The sequence below is a fragment of the Vespula vulgaris genome, chromosome 20, assembly GCF_905475345.1.
Source record: "Vespula vulgaris chromosome 20, iyVesVulg1.1, whole genome shotgun sequence".
NCBI lineage: Eukaryota > Metazoa > Arthropoda > Insecta > Hymenoptera > Vespidae > Vespula > Vespula vulgaris.
In genome coordinates, this window is record NC_066605.1 from 3,499,589 (window position 1) to 3,518,083 (window position 18,495).

At 27.0% G+C, this 18,495-nt stretch overlaps 1 protein-coding gene and 1 pseudogene across 2 annotated transcripts; one reads left to right on the forward strand and one right to left on the reverse strand.

The window, feature by feature from the left end:
- The first annotated feature begins 2,950 nt into the window (after window positions 1-2,950).
- On the forward strand, window positions 2,951-6,359 carry LOC127071083 (uncharacterized). 2 transcript variants are annotated; one of them, XM_051009962.1, is made up of 7 exons: window positions 3,298-3,311; window positions 3,462-3,529; window positions 3,611-4,184; window positions 4,288-4,496; window positions 4,631-4,720; window positions 4,795-4,958; window positions 5,027-6,359. In XM_051009962.1, exons 3-7 carry the CDS (start codon window positions 4,046-4,048, stop codon window positions 5,214-5,216), a joined length of 792 nt encoding a protein of 263 aa, XP_050865919.1. In that variant the 5' UTR covers window positions 3,298-3,311; window positions 3,462-3,529; window positions 3,611-4,045; the 3' UTR covers window positions 5,217-6,359. The 2 variants fall into 2 exon arrangements, 1 of the variants encoding a protein (XP_050865919.1); XR_007784824.1 differs by having other exon boundaries at window positions 2,951-3,529; window positions 3,611-4,496.
- Window positions 6,360-10,091: 3,732 nt separating this feature from the next.
- LOC127071090 (40S ribosomal protein S10-like) lies at window positions 10,092-11,258 on the reverse strand (annotated as a pseudogene).
- Between the last annotated feature and the right edge of the window lie 7,237 nt (window positions 11,259-18,495).

The window sequence follows — 18,495 nt, forward strand, 5'->3', positions numbered from 1 at the left end:
TAACCAGGAACCCTTAACTGATTTTTTAAATTCAAAAATTAAATTATTTATATTCATTATAAAAAACATAATAATAATATCATGCAACCCCAATTAATGTTTCATTATAGCAATGTTTCTCATTAAGACATTGCCCACAGGGAACTAATTTTATCCTAATCATGTCAAATTGTTTTGATGTACACAGTTGGTATGAATCCTTCGTGGAAAAAGTTGATAATTCCCCGTGAAAACTTTTTCTAAAGAAAGGAATGAAACGACATAGAATACTTTATTATTCAGAATTTAGATGATCCAATTTGTTATATAGATCACATAGAAGTAAAAGTAAATCGTGCAGATGTTCATTATTTTCTATATTTTTTCTATTATATCTTACAATCTAGCATACAGAATTAATGCATACGGTAGCTTATGCGGAAGAGCATAAATAATTAAAAGAAGCAGTAAACGTCTTATCACACGTACTATTCGCCTATTTTATGAACGTATGTCCTTCAACGCATATCCTGTTCTTAAATCAATCTATATGACATTTTCTCTCCTTAATGAGAATATCCATTCGTGGAATTCAACGTAACGTCATAATGATTTTTAGTTTCGCAAGTATCTTTCTAAAATTTGAGATAATATTGGTTCTTGAGGGACTTTTGGAAGTCTTTTTTTTCTTTTGACTGTTTTGTTTTTGTCGATACATGCTCTTGCGCTTTGTAGTCTAGATCTAAACATTTATTCTCGGTTTGCGTACTTTCGTTTTTTTGTATTTGTATTATATAATGTTTCCATAATCGATCATCACCCAGAGAAATAGTATAATTTTCCTAGTCATTTATTTGACCATGCTAAAACATAATGTATTAAATTGAAATAATGTATTCACCCTCTCTCTCTCTCTCTCTCTCTCTCCCTCCCTCTCTACCTCTCACCCTCTCTCCTCTCTTTCCTTAAATCAACATACTTTTTTGTTTCCATTTATATCTATTTGCAGTTGTTGCTTACAGAGAAAAATCAGACCTTATCTACGAAAATACGCTATTGCTTTTGATTCTTCTATAAAATCGTATATTATAATTTTATAAAAAAACAGCAATCGTTGTACCTGTATGAATATTTTAAATATGTAATATATAATATATTCTAGTTTTATAAAATTTTATAACAAGCTATATACGACCACACATTTTTGTTCTAAACTTTTTCTTATTCCTCCTTTCAATATTTGTACAAATCATTCTGCTGGTTATTTGTTGCACAACGTTTACCACCTTATTAAAACTTAAATATTTATTCCTGACAAAAGTATTTGGATTACTTCATCTGATAAAAAAAAATTGGTTACTCAATGTTATTTTTAAATAATTTCAAACATTGCAATAGATACTTAACTTATAGTACTGCTACGAAATTTTCTATAGATTCTCTTTCTGCTTTTTTTCGTATATAAAAATTGTAATTTTATATAATTTCTAACAATGTATAAAAATTTGTTAATTTAGACGAATCGGCTAGAGTCAATTTGTCGCAAATCAGAGAAAGTCGTAAGTCCGATGAAATGAAGAACATAAGTCACGTTTTTATCCTCTGTTATCCTGGAAATTGGCATTGCCTCTTATAAACGTTGTAACCATACCACACAATTTGTAATAGTCGGAACGAAAATTTCGATGCTGAATATATCTTGCAACATTATCTCTTCATTATTTCCGCTGAACTAAGTTTTTGTACTGATTGTGTAGAAAGTTCTTTTTTACATTCTTGTTTCACATGCATGAATGCAAATTGTATATCTGTGTAATATATTTTTCAATTTGTAAGGGTACTAAAATTATTTTATCACTTCTTTTGTATTCTTGTCTTCACGTTGTTGTGTCTCAGGTAAAGGTAAAAATGGTATAAGTGCAATATTTTCTCCATATCTTTTCTCCAATGTCTTACAATCCACCATAAAGGATCAATACGTTCGGTAGTGAATGTTAAAAAAAAAAAAACCACTCATACTGTTTATCTATTGTATGAACATTTGCTTTTCAACGCAGACCTTTCTTTTACGTCAATCTATATAATACAATTTATATGATTTCTATTTACTATTAGATTACTTGAAAGGACATCAAAATTTTTGAGATGTTGAGTTACTATATGATCCAAAAAAGATTGGACAACACGGCAGTTAAATATTCTATAAACTATTAACTTTCTTTTTTACTTTCAGCGTGGCTCAGAGGAAAATTAATAGCTTCTATAAGTGAAAATTTTTTCTTATCTTATTTCTCACCGAAAAATACAAAGTTAGAATCCATTATATAAAATGAACTGATCAAGATTAAGAACCGCCGATTTATATCAATATATGAGTAAAAATGATCTTCTATAAAAACATTCTAAACTTCATATAGCGATAGTTAAATATACTTCGATAGTTAAACAGTATTAGTTATTAGACACGTATATATTTCTTCAAATATGCGGAGGTGTTTGAAGAATTCATTTTCTTAAGTGCAAACATCGATTATATCGATTAGAATATCCATTAAATTATTTAAATGTAGGTAAATTTTAACAATCCTTTATAACATTTTACTATGGTGTGTAGAATATTAAAAACGTATAACGTGTACATGGAGATACGTAAATGACAATCATAATAATAGAAGTGACTATAATGTTCTAAATAGTTTAGAAATTTAGTATTTTGCGATCTTCTTTCGTAGTAGGACAGATATTTTTCCATTTTCTTGAGAACGTAGTCGCCGATTCGTCCAATTTGAAAAATAATACTATAATTAATCGATCGACATAAGAAAAAAAGAATTTCGTTATGCTATTAAAAATACTCATTCTTTTTCTTATTTTTTTTCTTCCGAAGGCTATAAGATCCTACGAATTTTTTTCTATCAGCGATAAACAAATTCCTTTTATCATAGACATTTGCAAATTATACGGTCAAAAATCTGCAATTCTCTTATATTCCGAATCTGAAAAAGGTAAATTTCTCATTTCCTTATCTTCGTTTCTACTACATTTATTTTCTTCTTCTTCAGAAATGGAAATGACAACGATGATGTTCAAATGGAGGTATGCACTCTCTCGGGAAGGCATTGCGACCACAAAGTTGCGCTTTTCACAATTGCAAGAATCATCGTACTACATTAAGCAAGTAGTACGACCGTTTTATATCGTGATGATTTCTAATTACAATGCGATAAAAGATTTCTCCTTAGCGACGAATACCTTTGACATATCTGCAGCTATGTGGCTATTAATATTCATGTACAAGGAAGATGGCTCCGATTATTGTCACGATCCACCAGGTAATATATTTCATTTAAAATTCAATACCGAAATGATGGTCCGTTGTGGAACGGAAAATATTTTACGAGAATGGTATTCGATCAATTCTAATCATATCGAGATCAATGACGTAGCTACGTGGAGCTTAGAGAAAGGAATTACTAAAATAGTTCCAGATTCTCTATACGAAAGAAGACATAATTTACAAGGTCTGGTAATGAGAGCTGTTTTAGTTAAGGTAAAATATTTTCGCCTAGATATTTTTTCTATTTTCTATTTGAAATTATTTTTCTTTTTCTTTTCGATTTTTCTTCTGTAGGATTCACCATTCACAAAGATAAACAAGGCTGGCGAATTGGATGGTATATATGGTAGGATATTAAGAGAACTTTGTGTCACTCTCAATTTTAGTTTGCACATTGTCTCGGAAGTGGAACAGTATGGAAGATGGAATCCAACAACAAAAACTTGGTCTGGTGCAATTGCAGAATTATATTATGGACGCGCTGACATTTCTCTTTCAGAGTTTTCTATGACCAATGCCAGATTAAATGCCGTTGATTTCACGGTTCCTATTTTTAACTCCAAAGACTGTCTCTTCATCGAGAAACCAGACATATTCGCGATTAAATGGTCATCTTATTTTCTAGTACGACAACCTGCAATCGAATTTGTTATTTTTTTCTTCTTCGTAACCTTTATTAATTAAGAAAAGTAATTATTGTAGACTTTTAATTATTCTGTTTGGATTGCTATGTTTGGAATACTAATTGCTTCATCGATTTTATTGACTTTTCTTAAAATAAAAAGTGGAACTGATCGTAAAATAGGGCATTTATTATCCGATAATTTTTTGGAAATTTGGGGTATATTTTGTCAACAAGGAATCGCAGGTTTGATTCAATGTTTTTTGATTTCATTTTCTTAATAATTATTTTTATTTACAAGAGCATTAATAATTTCTTTTGCTGTAACATTAATATTCTTTTGCTGTAGAATCTTCTGACAGATTTTCGTTACGAATAGCATACTTCTCTGTATTCCTTTTAATTACCATCTTATCGGCTGCCTATTCTGCGGCTTTGATAAGCTTTTTGACGACCGTAAGCCACATTTTACCCTTTAATTCATTAGAAGGTTTCGTTCAAGATGGTACTTATCAACTTGCTGTTTTTCGTGGTACGGCTCATTATGATAAATTTGCAGTGAGTATGATACCAATATTATTGTATATTTACAAATGTAATTTACGTCATTCTATGTATATGTGTGCGCGCGCGTGTGCGTGTGTGTAAATAAATTTTGATAAACGAAGACGAGAAATACTATTTATCTTTAGAATTCGGAAGATCCACTTGCAAAAAAGTTAATGAAGTTGATGCTAGAAGAGGACAAATTACCCTTAACTCCATTAGAAGGATTTACAAGTGTATGATACATAAATTAACCTTTATAAATAATATTGTAGAAGTTACATTATTAATATTGATTATTAAATTATAGATTTGTAAAAATAGGAAGCTAGCAATCTACTCGTTCGACGAAATGGAAAAAATAGTAGATTCTAAAATATCATGCAATGTGGTTCGTATTGAGACAGGATATGTAAATTATATAGCTATAGCTTTATCTAAGCACAATCCATTTACCGATGTCATCAATTTTCAGTAAGAACATAAAAATCTAATAATGCAAATCTTTATTTATCATACGTTAATATATTAGCTCGTTCTAGGTTGCAGAAATTTTTTGAGAATGGTATGGTGAATCGTTTAAAAAATTCACCATTTGACAAGAAATCCAATGACATGGTCAAGCATCAACCAGTTCCTCTAATCGGCGTACTATCACTTTTTATCTTCATCCAAATTGGTATCATTATAAGTACTTGCATTTTGATTATAGAAAAATATTTTTGCTTCTAAAAGGAAGAAGACCTCAATGATACATCATAGCCCATCGATTAAATCTACAAGATTTTATACGAAAAAGAAGAAAAATATAAAAAATGTTAGAAAATATTCCACGAATCGCAAGTGTACATGCGTAAAGTATTAACGAAAACGCCAATACTTGTTCTCAACAAGATTTATATTTTGATTATAACTTTCTAATAAAATAGAAACACGCATATGCGTTATTAAACTTTTCCATTATTAAAATATAAAATAGAAATTTTTCATTATATTATACGTAAATTTATGTATAATACATTTTCGTTATTTATTAAATGCATATACCCATTTTTTAATTTTTTGATTGTTTCGATTTTTCATTCTTGCACGAGGTATGATATGCCTATGTATTTCATAGTTAAAAAAAATTATATCTGGCGTTTTTTATATATGAGTCAAGATTTTTTATCAATGAGTATGACTGAATCAACTTTTTCACTATACATGTTTTTCTATCTGATACAATTTAATGTGAGCATATCTACCTGTCAAATATCTTATAATAACAATCATAATCCATGATCTCGCATGCCATGCGATATTGTGTATGGTATGGGTATATCTCTCTCTCTCTCTCTCTCTCTCTCTCTCTCTCTCTCTTTTTCTCTCTCCCTCGCTCTCTCCCTCCCTCTCACTCTCTTTCTCATTTTCACTCTGTGTGTGTATGTAATATAATAATAGTAATTGTAATCATTAATCAGTTAATTGCAATTAATTATTATTTGCAAATAGAATTAATAATAATTACCCTCATAATTTGTAATCCTGAATCAATAATTTCTAAAACACCCAATGATAAATTTATATTTCATTAGGATTAATAATCAATAATATATACCGAAAATTATGCGTATATTTATCTATTTCAATTGTATAGTGCTTTACGATTTAATAAAATTAAATTTATTATTGATTAATATATGTAAGGTAAAAATATTACTATTTTACGTATAAATAACAATAGTCTAATACCTTGAATAACAATATATCCGTCGAGATAAAAAAAAAGGTTTTATTATATACAACACACTGCTACTATCTTCAGCTTCTGTCAAAGGATTATTCTCATGTGCAACTAATAAATAAATGTACCCAAAATAATAAATAAATATATTGAAAGCACATAAATCATCAGATAGAATCTTGCTTACTTGGCTTCTCCACAAAATTTATCTTTTGTATCAACGTCAAATCGTTGGTAATTCTTCATCCAGTGATTATAGGAATCATAAGAAATATAATAAGCATAAAAAATATTAGTTGTAAAAAAACATAAATATATACATCTACTGATTTTAAATACACTTTTTGCAAATAAAATTCATCTTTTTGCAAATCATATTCATTCTATCGTATATCAAGTTTTTCTGTAGAATTGTTTTATAAAGCTTTTGTAATGAAAATGAAAGTAAATATAAATTTATTATTAAAAAATTCCAAATTGCACTACATATAATATGGAAGGTAAATAAAATACTTATTTAATTACTTATTTATTAGTTAATAATTCTTTACATGTGGAATTCGTAATTATAAAATAAACATTCTTTCTCTTCTGTAATAAAGTAAAAAACAATTCTATTTTTCAATGTTTACTAAATGAGTAACTGAATTATTTCGACATTTAATTTACCTGGAATCTTTACAATTTACGGGAAAGAGTTAATTTCCTGTAGATTTATGAATTTCGAACATAATATTAATTCATATAGATTTTCACTAGATCGTTGATTGTTGATCGAATAATTTTAATAAGCTATAATTTGAAATTTTATTTTTTTTGAAATTTTTAGAAATATCTTTTCGTTACTTTTATTTCAGAAATAGGAAAACAATAATCTGATTTGAAAAGCAATAATTTGATTTGCGAAAAATTAAATTTTATTTGCAAACAGATGCATGTGATCTGCAGAAGGATGAATTCAGTTTGCAAAAAATTGTATTTTGAATGTAAAATCTACAAATGCATATGTAGATATTGAAGTGATAAACTATGTGTACCTAATGTTCGTTATAATAGTATTTCTTTTTATAAAGACTGTATATTAACAATATTCAAAATAATTCCCCATTAAGATCGAATTGGATGAATTTATTTATCTCTGACTTTTACAACGAGGATGCATTAGAAATTATGTATAACAGACTGAATAATATATCGCAATATTATATCTATGACGTGTGTTTTATTTATTCAACAAAAATTTGTGCTTCGAATACACGAGAGTACAAGAGAATAAGATATAAATATATATAATATTATATCATTTTTTTTTTATGTTCTCCTCGATATCATTCAAGTTTTATATATAACATTTTTCTATAATTTTACAAATAATGGTAAAATTTTTAAACAGTAAAATGTTAGTGGCAAACGATTTGATCGTTGTGTTTATTTTATTAAGAAATATCTTTTTTATCCTATATTAATTGTTTCCAAACAGAGAAAACTTTTTAATTTTCTTTAACATCGAACCATTTTCATAAATATTAAACACTATAATCATACAATATATTGCCTTCATCATCCGAGCGTTTGCATCGATTAATATCATTTATGAAAGTTTTTTTTTGAACCTTTGCTCTTTCGCTTTCTTTCTTCCTTAATAAATTGAGTAGCAAACCGATTTTGCAGATAAAAAATAAAAGGATTTATTGTCTTACTTTCTTATTAAGAAGTGTGTTTTGATAATCATTTTAAAATTACAATAAAAATAAAATTTCAACAAATTTAAATAAGAAGTAGATATAAAATAGTTCAATATTATCTGAACTTGATTTCCATTAAGCACAAACATTGTTATTAATAATAAGAAAGCTTGTAAAATATAATAATATATAATATTAAATAAATTTGTGACAAATAATATGCATATAAAAACAGTAGATTAATATTTTTAATTTAATATTAATTAATTTTTAATTTAATTTTTTTTAACCATAAAATATATAAAAAGAAAAAGAAATAATTTTATTTTTCGTTTTCGTTACTCAATTTGGATTTAAATTTTAAGATATGAAAAACAAGTATTTGTTTTTGATTGATCTGTATCGCAACAAAATATTTTGTTTTTACCTAGTCAGGGTATCATGCTATGGGAATGCAGAACTATTACAGAAAATTAAAAAAAACTTCATAATGAATTTATACTTCTTTCAATTTATTCTCTTTTAAATTTCAGATTGGAGCATCTCGACTTTTTTACGATGGACGAAATTTTACTTTATTATTATTATATATTTATAATTACTTTGGATAAATATATAATTATATTATACACTTATAATTACTTTGAACGAAATTTAAAACAATAATAAGTATTATTCTAACTAATTTATTTCTACAATAAAAAAGATAAATTATTAAAACTCGAGGTATAAAATTCTAGATTGTACTGTAATTAAAATCTTATTATTTGTCAAATCAACTTAGTTATAATTTATTTGCAATAAAAAAAAGTGTAGAGCCTTGGCATAGTAGTAATAATACAAAAAAATGTATCAAGTATTTGCTATTTATTAATCAGTTAATAATATAATATTTACAATTTGTCTTTTTTATTTAACTTTAATTCCAATTCTAATAAATAGATTCTAATGAATACCTTGTTTGAATTACTATTCCATATTACAGGATGACTAAAATATGAATAAAATATACATAGATAAAATACATAAAAGCATATATGTAATGAACAATGAAATTATGTAAAAATAACAAAATATTATGATCAATATACCTTAAAATATTATCATTTATAATTCATGTATTATATTACCATTAGTTTTGGTAAGTTTCTTTCTTTGGAAAAATTCCGCTAAACCTAAGAAATGTCTCTATAATTTAGAAAAAGTATAGAAATATATTTATACATTTAAACTTTGTTATAAAATATATAATACTTTGAAAGAAACAGCAACATCTATAGTTGCAGTTTTACCAGAGACTGTTCCTTCTAATTGTTAATAAGAATTTTTTCTAAATAATTGTCCAAATATAGCGAACTGTCCTAATATGATTCTAAACATTATTTCTTATACTGTTTCCTTAAATATATCACAGATAAAGTCAAAACTTTTGCTGGAATTTATTCTTGTAAATCTTTCGCTTTTATAAAATCAAAGATTTTCCTAATATCTTTTTTTTGATTTGATGTTTCTTTCATACAACGTATTTTTGATGAATTAGTAGATGGTGGTAGATGGTGGTAGATTAGTATCAATGCCTAAAATACAAATATTATTCTTTATATATAATTTTACGTATTATCGTATATAAATGTTTGCTGAAAATAATAATATTAAGTCATACCGTAGGTTTTTTATATCCAATTTCTTTTTTTGCGAATTTAGATTTATTTGAAAATCAGATGATACTTTGGTTATATTAATGCCATATGCTTTAAGTTTTGACGTTTCAAAAAAGTTTTTGAATTTAATGTAATCAATATTTTACAAAATAATTTACTTAGTTGAAAATTTTCTTTTATATCAGATTCTTTAGAGATTGTATAATAACACCTTTCTAAAATATCAAGTAAGGAAAAAAGAATAAATTAGTTCATTATTTTCATTTACATTGATACAACAAAAAAAAGCACCAGAATCGCTTAGCCTCGAATCTACAATTTCTAAATTACAAATCTAGATATTTATCAATATGTTACATATCACTTATATATTGTCTATGGTTTTAGTCTATAAAATAAAAAAGTAATTACAAATTTTTCCAAAATTTAACAATATTTTCGAAATTCCGTTTCATTGACATGAATGATTGGACAAGTATTTCCTTATTTTTATTATAGAGTCATCTGTCCAAAGCTCATTAATGGAAACCTATGCATAAAGAAATGATTTCAGTAGTACTAATGATATACATATTATAAATTAAAAATAAAACATGATATATTTTTTGATGGTGTAATTACTTAGGTTAAATCTTTTCATCTACAATCCAGCTACAGACAAAACTATAAGATATGTCAAATTATTTTTAAGATGAAAATATACATTTTTCTGTAAGCAAGCTACCTTTCTGGCACGAAACTCAGTTCTTGTAAAACTCTCCTATATCAAAGTCAGAATCACTAAATAATTTTTATCTAAATATTCCAGTATTATCTATTACTAAATTTAAAAATTTTTTTAAATATTATTGAATAGTTGTATTTTTTACAACAAATGTATTATACTGTGTTATAAGACTGTATAATTTTTTTACACAAGTTAGCTATTCAAAAAGCAGCTTTCATCCTTTTAATATAATTATTTAAATTTAATACAATTATCTAAATGTAAGACGCATAAGCATACTTTATCATTCGTCTTTATCTTACAAAAATGAATTCCAACAATGATTTCATTCTATGAGATGGAGAGAGTGTTATTTACTTACAGATAAAGAAATAGGAGCTAGAAATATTAAAAATTAGAAATAATCTGATTTAGATTATTTTATTCCTAAAAAATTGTTTATAAGGCATTTCCATGTCCAAAGCCATCATGGAATTCCAAATCATTTATATCTGCATCAACATTGGCTTTCTTATCACTAGGTCCTAATCCTCATCTATAACCAGCATCATCTTTTGTCGGCCTTGAAGCCTAATTTCTTGGTCTAGGTTTCGAAATCTTAGACCTAACTTTTCTCTTAAACGTAAATAGAACTATTTCTGAAAGTAGATGTAAGAATCTATATAAATATTCAATTCCCTCCTTGGTTAAATATCAATAAATCACCAAGCAAATTGTTCTTTGAAATAACTTCTGGTTTTGAGGAACTAGACAATTATGAAAAAATTGTTAAAATGAAAATACATGTATAATGATAACTTATTCTAAAATTAAACATCAAGATATAATTTACCTATACTGCTTTAATAACTTCCAAATTTAAAATTGTTTCTAATTCAAGGTGTTTCATAGCTGGTAGTTGTTTTTTGCTATCATTATATCTTCTTTAAAAAGGTACTTATATATAGCCACACGATTCTTTTTTGGCATCAACATTCTGGTAATAATAAAAATAATTATCTTATATTATTATTGATGATTTGATGTATTATATATTGTATTATAATGATAAGTAGTTCTACTAATTTGTTACTATAAAGGCTTGAACAGATGGAAACATTAGGTTCACCAACATATCCCATAGGCAATAATACAGAAATGATAAAATTACACGTATAAAATAAGCCAGATGTAAAAAGATATCAGTATTTCTATCAAAAACAAGTTAGGTTATGAACTTTTAACATATATATATTAATATTTAGTTTGATAAAATCTTAATTTCTCAGATTATATAGCATAAACAATTGATCATATGTTTAATGCAACATTATACGAAATAATATATTTCTAATAACGTATTTAGTTCATAAGTACTTGATACATTTTAAAATTTGAACTGATTGGCAAATTTCTAATAAAATGATAATGATAGATATAATGATAGATATAACGTAAAACGTACTCGTAGATCTCTGATTTTATTTAATTTCTTGTGGAATACTTGATGAAAACAACTATATCATTCGAAAACTCGAGTGAAAAGAAAAGTTTACTTCTTGTAACATTCCTTGTTAGATTCGTAGAACTACGTTGTTTTCTTATGTGTCATTAATTCTGATTGGCCTCACATTCGGTGAGACTCGTAGGCCATGCTTCTTTTCTTTCATTTGGTAATTTTGATTGGCAATACCATAATCATTGTGGTTCAAACGATCAACCACATCGGCAATGAACAAAATGTAAGTACATTTTATGGTTACGTTCTAATGCAATTATTTGAAATTCATTATCAGATAAGATTGTCTTTTGTCTCATAACACGCATGATATGTTAATGTGGAAAAAGAAATATTACAGTACTTCTTAATCCTTTGCATTACTATTTATTATTATTCTATATCTGTTATTATTTATTACTACCATTATTCATAGCGAGACCTGTTTCAAGTAAAAGATGAATGGCTGCTTCGAAAATGCCATATTCTGATATAATTAATTTGTTTGTAGATTCAGGCGTAAATATATGAAAATTAACTTTGTTTTTTGAAATGAAACTTCTTAGGGCGAGATGAATTTTAGTGCGAGATGAATTAGGGTGAAACGAAGAGTGAAACATGGGGAGAGGTCTTATTTTTTGGTATACTGATGTAATGTTTTGGTAAAAATTGAGAATACTGAGGACTACAAAATTTGAAATGCACTATTAAAAAAAAATCATCGTAACATGTGTTACGTCTCAAAAACCTTGAGCTTCGCGAAAATAAATTTTCTTCGAATAATTCCTGCTATGTAAGATGATGTGTCTTTTTGATTCTCAATTGTTTTGTGAAGTTCTATAGCACGGGACTTGCACCCAACGGTATGCTAGGTGACGTGTGCAAGCCAATCAAATGACATTTACCTTTACTTTTGACGAATGGTATGCTTGGTTTATCTATTCTTCGGTGATGAGGATTGGTTGACGGGGACACACATTGGATTGAACTTTTTTTATTGGTGAATACAATACATTATCGCCAAATAGGCCGATTCGGTTTTCCTCGGTTTGATTGGCGGTGAAATCGAACAGAAGAGCTTGTCAACTATGCCGCGAAAAACGAATTCCTCGATTGTATTTAAGCGATTTGTAAATAAAAGTGAAATTAAGATTCGTGTCAATTAGAATTGAAAGAGCAAGTTGCTTGCATAGACACAACTGGAATTATTAACTTAAACTGTTTAATAATTCTCAATTTATTTAAAACGTTATTTAAAACAATAACGAATAGATACAAGAATGATGACTGGTTCGAGACAATAATAATAACTAAAAAATAAGTAAAAATAAATAATAACTGAGAATAACTCCAACAAAGACTGAGTTAAATAAATCGTAAGCAATAACTTGATAATTAATACAGCAAAAAATCTAAGTAAAAACCGAACAATAATCGTAATAATTAGCGGAGCGAAAAATCTAACTAATAATAATCTAAACACAATAATCATAACAATTAATACAGCGAGATGATCTAAGCAACAATCGTAGTAATAATCGTAATAATTAATACACCGATATGATCTAAGTAACAACACTGTCGAGACAGCGTGCGCGGCCAATTAAATTAGGAGCGTTGGCCAATCAACGAGAGGTGAATTGCTTGCGATGTCGTCATTGGCTCATCGTAGTTCTCCCCCTAGCTGGCGGCGGAGACGTCCAATGACGACTGCGGACGTTTGGGATGCTTCTTGCTGGTGGGGATGAGGCTTTGTAGACTTGGCGCACATGTCTCACATCTTTGTTGGCGTTTGTTGTTCCTTCGCTTTTCATTGTTTAGGCATGTTTTTCTTTGCATACGATAGGAGTCTTTGTTTATATTTATGATAAACATAGTTAAAATAATATAATTCTTATATTGGTTAGGGTAGATTTCCATTTCAATTTTACAAAGGAGATATCGCTTATTTATGATTATATAGTTTTATTTTAAGTCTAGAATCAGCGTAGGACGTAATACATAAGCATATCTTTCTTTTTCACTAGACTTATCTTACTCTCACCTTACGCTCGAAGAGAATATGACTGTAGCGACGCATATGGGCAAGATACGTACTACATACGTAAACGGGGAACAGTGTCTCCACTATGCTTTTATCGTATCGGTGTATAAGCTTTAGTAGATAAGTTAGGTAATACTTCTCTCACGCGTCATAACAATCGGTTTCGTGTAGATAGGATAAATAGTTAGAGGCTGTGACCTCACACTTTTCAATTCTTCACATGTGTATCTTCTTTGATGGTAACGTGTTTCTTGCATTAAATCATGTTAGGTACGATGTCAGTACGCATTTGTTTCAAGCCAAATCTGTATTTCAGGACAAATAAATAATAAATATAATTGATGCATATAATAATTAGTATATAAATTTGCGACAATAAACAAGATTTTAAACAATGTTTTGTTACAAATAATTAGTGAATATTTATTATATTATATATATATATATATATATACTTACTATATTATTATATTATATATTATTATTGTAGTAATGGCAGCAATATCAGTATTAATATAAAGTGAACTCCTACAAAGGAAACCATACAAAATAATAGTGAGAATAAAACCTCGTAGATAATATGGAAGCCAACTCGTATTTTGTATCATATATGTTGTATTTGTATATTATGTAAAAATAACATATAATATATAAGTGTTTGTTGTTGTTCACTAATTACTATTTTTTTTAAGTAATTTACAAACGTATATACTTTATATGTATTTATCATTAAAAAAAATTCTATTACTGCTATGTCCTAACTAGTATAGATCACCGCGAAACCTATGTCAACTATCAAGGAAGGAAATAAATATGAAATTGTATAGTAACAGCATACTAAATTATTAAATAAGGAGAAGAAAGTTGTTGATAATTTTTGTTTACATCGATACAAAAAAAAAAAAAAAACAACAAGGGAAAAATTCAGACTTGAATCTACGTTTTCTGAATTACGAATTTAGATGTTGGCCAATACATACATTGCTTGTAGAGTCTCCATGTTTCTAATCTATAAAATATAAGAAAACTACAATTTATTTTTTAAATTTAACAATATTTTGGAAATTTAAATCCATTGACATGATTTTTAATTCTTTATTTAACACTTTATTTAATTCGTTATTGAATACCGTAGGATAGTATTTCAAAAATTTTTGAATTGTTGAGAGGTGGCATGATACAGAAAAAGCCGGGAAACACTTCATTATAGTCAAATATTTTGTAAACTTTTTGCAAACTCAACTTAGTTCGTAGAAAATAAATAAATTTTAAAGAGAGTAAGAAAATTTTCTTTTTAAATTTTCTTCGAAGAGAAAATTTTTTATCTTATTTCTTACCAAATGTACAAAATCAAATGGATAAAATTCCTACAAAATGTAGATCATACGAAATGAGTACTCCGAAGAGTACGGTTAACTTAAGGACGGTTAATTTATATATAGATCTAATGTATATATGTAATAATGATCTAATTGATCTTTTGTAACACATTATATTGCTTGATATACCTTCTATAGTTAAAAAAAAATTACTTATAAGAAAACACTCATATATAATTGTTTGTCATATATAATTGTTTAAAAATTTAATAATCATAAATTACTTTTAAATACTTGTCTCGATTATATCCATCAGAATGTTTATTAAATTATTTCAAAGAAACTGAAGTTTTAATAATCGCTATTTTAATTAATATCCTTTAAAATGTTATTTTATCGTATAACAATATAAACGTGTAATGTCAGTATGTAGATACATAATAAAAAACATACATGTGTGTGTGTGTGTGTGTGTGTGTGTGTGTCTATATATATATATATATATATATATATATATATATACACAGCAAATTTAACAAGAATGGTAAATGAAAAGATAATTATCAATTGATCGATAATAAATTTTTTTCACATCAGGATGATAATCATAATAATCTAAATGACAATATTTCTCTCAATAGTACAGAAATTTATTCTTGTGCGACTTTTTTCGTAATCAGATAGAAATTTTCTTATTTTCTTTAGAACGTAGTCGTTCATTTATTTAATTTGAAGAATAGAGCCATATCATTTAATCGACAGACGAAAAAAATGATATTCGTAGTGCCATTCAAGATGAATTTTCTTCCTTTTATCCTTTTTTCTTTCGTAGATTGTAAATTTTCCATAATGTGATTCTATTGTCGAACAAGCTCCTTTTATCACAGATATTTGCAAATTATATGGGTTGAAATTTGTGACATTTTTATATGTCAAATTAATAAAAGGTAAAGATATTCTTCATTTTCTTTTCTTCATTGCTATTATATTTATTTTCATTTTCCCCAGAAATGAAAATGACAACGATGATATTCAAATTGAGACATTCAATTTCTCGCGAAGGTATTGCCAGCACGAATTTGTACATTTTACAACTGCAAGAATCATCGTATTGCATAGAACAAATTGTACGACTGTATTACATATCGCTGATCTCTAATTATAATACGATTAATGACTTCTTTTTACCAACAAGTACTTTTGACATGTTCTCAACTGTATGGCTAGTGATATTCATTTACAAGGAAAATAGTACCGATTATTGTCACAATCCACCAGGTAATATATTTCATTCAAGATTCAACTCCGAAATAATGATCCGTTATGGTACGAAAAATATTTTACGAGAATGGTACTCGGTCAATACCAATCAAATCGAGATCAGTGATGCAACAACATGGAGCTTAGAAAAAGGAATCATTAAAATGGTTTAGATTCTGTTTACGATAGAAGACATTATTTACAGGATCTATCTATGAGAGCTGTTTCATTCAAGGTAAAAGATTTTCATTTGTATACTATTTTTATTTTCTACTTCAAAAATTTTGCCTTTATTTTTTTCTTTTTTTTTACTTCTTTTCTTGCATTACGATACACCACTCGTAAACGTAAAGAAGGATGGAGAATTAAGTGATTTTTTCGGTAAAATATTAAAAGAACTTTCTGTAACTCTCAATTTTAGTTTTAATATTATCTAGGAAATGGAAGAATCTGGAAGATGAAATTCAAAAGAAAAAATTTGATCCGGTGGAATTAGAGAATTATATGCTGGACGTGCTGACGTTTCTATTTTAGATATTATTATTAGTAATGATAGATTTAATTTAGTTGACTATACGCATTCTCTTTTCAACTACAAGAACATTCTCGTTATTCAAAAACCAAAAAATTTACTATGCAATATGATTCATATTGACAACGAACGTATAATCTGTTTTGCTATAATTTTATCTAAGTACAATCCATTTTTCAAATCAATTTTCAGTAAGAACACAAAAATCTAATAACGTAAATTATTATTTATCGTACGTTAAAGCACTAGATTGCAGAAATTTATTAACAGTGGTATGATAAATCGTTTAAAATACAGGGTCTTTAAAAAGAAATCTGATGACTTGGTCAAGTATCAACCGATTCGCCTAACCGATGTAATGTCATTTATTTTTTTCATCTTATTTGGTATCGTATTGAGTATTTGTATTTCAATCATAAAGAAATGTATTTTCGTTTCTAAAAGAAGGAATATGTCGATTTTAAATCGTATTCCGTCGATTAAACCATTAAAATTTTATAGAAGAAAGAAGAAAATTATTAGAAATATTGCAATGAATTACAAAAATACTAGATGTGCTCTTATAAAATATTAAGAATAATGTCCGTGTTTAATGAATTTTTAAATTCAGAATATAATTTTTAATGAAATAGGTAGATGTAATCTTTTGATCTAACCAATTATTATTTAATAGCCATTAAAAGTCAGTTGATTGGCATTTCAACAAGTTATTTTAGCATTTCTTTTGGATGTAACCATTTTACACTAATTCTCACTAAATTTCCATATATTTCGTAGGAAGTAATGTAACTTCATCAAAAGCAAGCTATTTAGTTTATACTTTGTATATGTAAGTTATATCTTTGTAAATGTAAATATATTCTAAATAAAGAAGCTGCAAAAGATATTGTAACCTTAAAATTATTTTTCAAAAGAATAGTTGGATTCTGACCAATGATGTCTTTGAAACTCTTTATTCTTGCGAGGATACACGTGAAAAAAATTTCATCTTGAGTTTTAAAATTAAAATCAGTTTCTCCTCAGTGTTTTTTAACAAATCTCCATTGATCTTCAGATTTTAAATCCCACTGTGTTGATCATGAAATATAATTTCCTTGCATTTTGTACAGCGAAACACTTCTTTCTTTTGATTCTTCCTAGGTTTTTGTTTTCAAATAATGATGTTATAACTGACGAGTATTCAATAGGTTGACGGCGAAGTAATTTTAATCAATAAATGTACGGAACATCCTAATGAATATATTCTTGATATATATTCATTATGATCAGAAAAAGTTTTAATTTTATATACATTGTCTTGCTGCCATCTTCAGTTTCTGTCAAATAATTATACAACAATAACAAATAAATGTACTGGAAGCACGTAAATTGTAAGATGAACTATCATATTGAAATGATAGTTAAATGTTAACTCTTATTCGCATACACGCTCATATGAAAATATATAAGTGAATAAATAAGTGTTTAATATAAATCTGTTAGAACTATTGTTGAAAAAGTAATGGAACGATATATATATATATGTATTTTCTATAAAATATTTACCATATTGTTTTTAAAAATAAATTAGTTATTAACTA